Raw genomic sequence first — 2,184 nt, 5'->3', positions numbered from 1 at the left:
GGTCGGCCAGTCCTCAGTACCACAGGGGTCCACGGCAGGCATCTGGTTCCTTCAGCAGCTGCAGCCCCACTGAGCTCGCAGACCCGCCTTTTGTACTTCCTGTCCCGCCCAGTGACTTCCGGTGAGAGGGGTGAGCAAGGCCTGGCTCCACCCACCAGGGCTCTACATGTGGCCCCTTCCCCTCTGGATCAGTGGGAGGCCACTCCACCTCACTGCAGGGCATATCACAGATTTAGGTAAAGACATTAGAATATTCTCAATCTTACTATTTTCTATCCCATTCTTTATGCATCCTAACTTTCCCCCTCATTCTTTAACTGCCATTGCACATTGGGCAGAGTTTTTCATTGAGCTGTCCACAGTCAGGTCCAAATCTGTTTCCTAAGTGGTTACAGTTATCATAGAGCTCGGCAATGCATATGAGTAACTCAAATTATTCTTTTCCATTTGCATTTCCTTTCATTTGTCAAAGTGAATTTCATTTGCCATTGTGTTGCCCAATTGTGCTGCCTAGTGTTGTTACATACCTTTGACATTTCTCAGCCTTCACTAACCTACATAATTTTGTGTCATCTGAAAATGTTGCTACTTCACTGTTCCTACCATTTTCCAGATCATTAATAAATATATTAAGCAACAGCAGTGCTAGTATGAAGCCTTGGGTCATCCCTCTGTTAATCTTTAGCTATGTTGGAAATTGACCATTTCTTCCTGCTCTTTGTTTACTATCTCCTAGCCAGCTTCTAATCAATAATAGGACTTTACTGCTCATCCCCTAGCTACTTAGTTTCCTTAACAGTTTTCTTCTCGAGACTTTGTTGAAGGCTGCTTAAGAGCTTCAAGTGTACAACATTAGCAGCTTGTTGTTGAATCATGGGATTGTGACATCAGAGGTATGTCGTGCTCTAACAGGATGAAAGTTCTCAGGGTATGCCAGGCTTCATTCCTGTCAGAGACTACAGCCTCCCTTTATCGCTCAAAAAGACACCATCAAACCAAGCAAATGGAGAATTCCTTGATTCACAACCTGTCTATTACAAACAAAAGTTTACAAAATCAAATATGGGATCTCAGAGAAACAGCTGTAGAGCTTGATGCTGAAAACCAGAAGCTAATGAAAGAAAACAAAGAGATAAAAGACCAGAACAGGAGATTGCAAGCCAGAGCAGACTGCTTTAAGACATTAGTGGGAGACCTACAAAGAGAAGTGGACAAGGCCAGGGAGATGGCGGAAGGAAGAGAAGACAAGATTAATAAATTAGAATTCCAAAACAAACACTTGGAGAAAATAAATAAACAACTTAACATGGAAATCATGGAAATGGCCTGCCAGATTTCTGCATATCACAATATCTATCAGGAAGAAGACATATATGGGGTGAGAAACATAATATATGAAAACAAGAAGTGTCTGAAACACCTAAAGATCACCCTAGAAAGTGAAGAGCAGCTGTATGAACAGGAAAAGCTAGAAACGTGCCAGTTAAGGGAGACACTGGAAGAGCTTGACAAAATTGGGGAGTTTCAGAAAAATGACATCATGCAATTGGAAGGGCAGCTGGTAATGCCAACCCAGGAAACAGCATTACTGAGGGTGGAGAACGAGGACAAGTTTCAGGCTGGTTCATTATTGAGGCAAGTTGCTGAAGACAAGTTTGTGGAGAACTCACTTCACGAGCCTAAGAAACACAATTTCCTCTGTTACATTTGGAATCTCTTAAAGCTCTTGCTCACATTAGTGGTTTGGTTGGGACTTGCAGCAGCTTTGGTATTATTATACACCTATGTTTTCAACAATGATTTTATAGCTGACAGCCTTCCACTATTGATTAGTGACCATGACCTTGACATGCTAATACAGATCTTGTCTCCATATCTTATCTGGAAAAATGATGGACTGTTGCCATTTTGAGAAAAGCTGTACAGCTCTGCTGAGCTCCCCATATCATCTTAATTGACTCTATTTCAGTGTCTTGATGCATGAATTCAGCTCCCCATTAAACATTATATTTCTTTATAAATTTTTATTTTAGAAATCCACATAAACAATATAATTCAGTTCTCCTTTAGCTACTGTTCGGCTCACACACAAAGAATTCTAATAGAGTGGAGAGGTCTGATTTAACTTTACAGCAGCCATGCCCATTTGTCTCTATCATACCCTCACCACTTAGGTATTTTCTA

At 41.2% G+C, this 2,184-nt stretch overlaps 1 protein-coding gene across 1 annotated transcript; it reads left to right on the top strand.

Moving 5' to 3' along the window:
• The first annotated feature begins 895 nt into the window (after positions 1-895).
• LOC112059033 (transmembrane and coiled-coil domain-containing protein 5B-like) lies at positions 896-1,912 on the top strand. The gene has a single exon (XM_024102177.2). The coding sequence runs from the start codon at positions 896-898 to the stop codon at positions 1,910-1,912; it is 1,017 nt and encodes a 338-aa protein (XP_023957945.2).
• Positions 1,913-2,184: the final 272 nt, after the last annotated feature.

The sequence above is a fragment of the Chrysemys picta genome, chromosome 4 (assembly GCF_011386835.1).
Source record: "Chrysemys picta bellii isolate R12L10 chromosome 4, ASM1138683v2, whole genome shotgun sequence".
Classification (NCBI taxonomy): Eukaryota; Metazoa; Chordata; order Testudines; family Emydidae; genus Chrysemys; species Chrysemys picta.
The sequence above is the reverse complement of the archived record's forward strand: the minus strand, read 5'-3'. Positions and strand labels throughout refer to the sequence as shown.

Coding starts and splice junctions, on each gene's coding strand:
- LOC112059033 (XM_024102177.2), top strand. CDS start 896: ATGTCGTGCTCTAACAGGATGAAAGTTCTCAGGGTATGCCAGGCTTCA.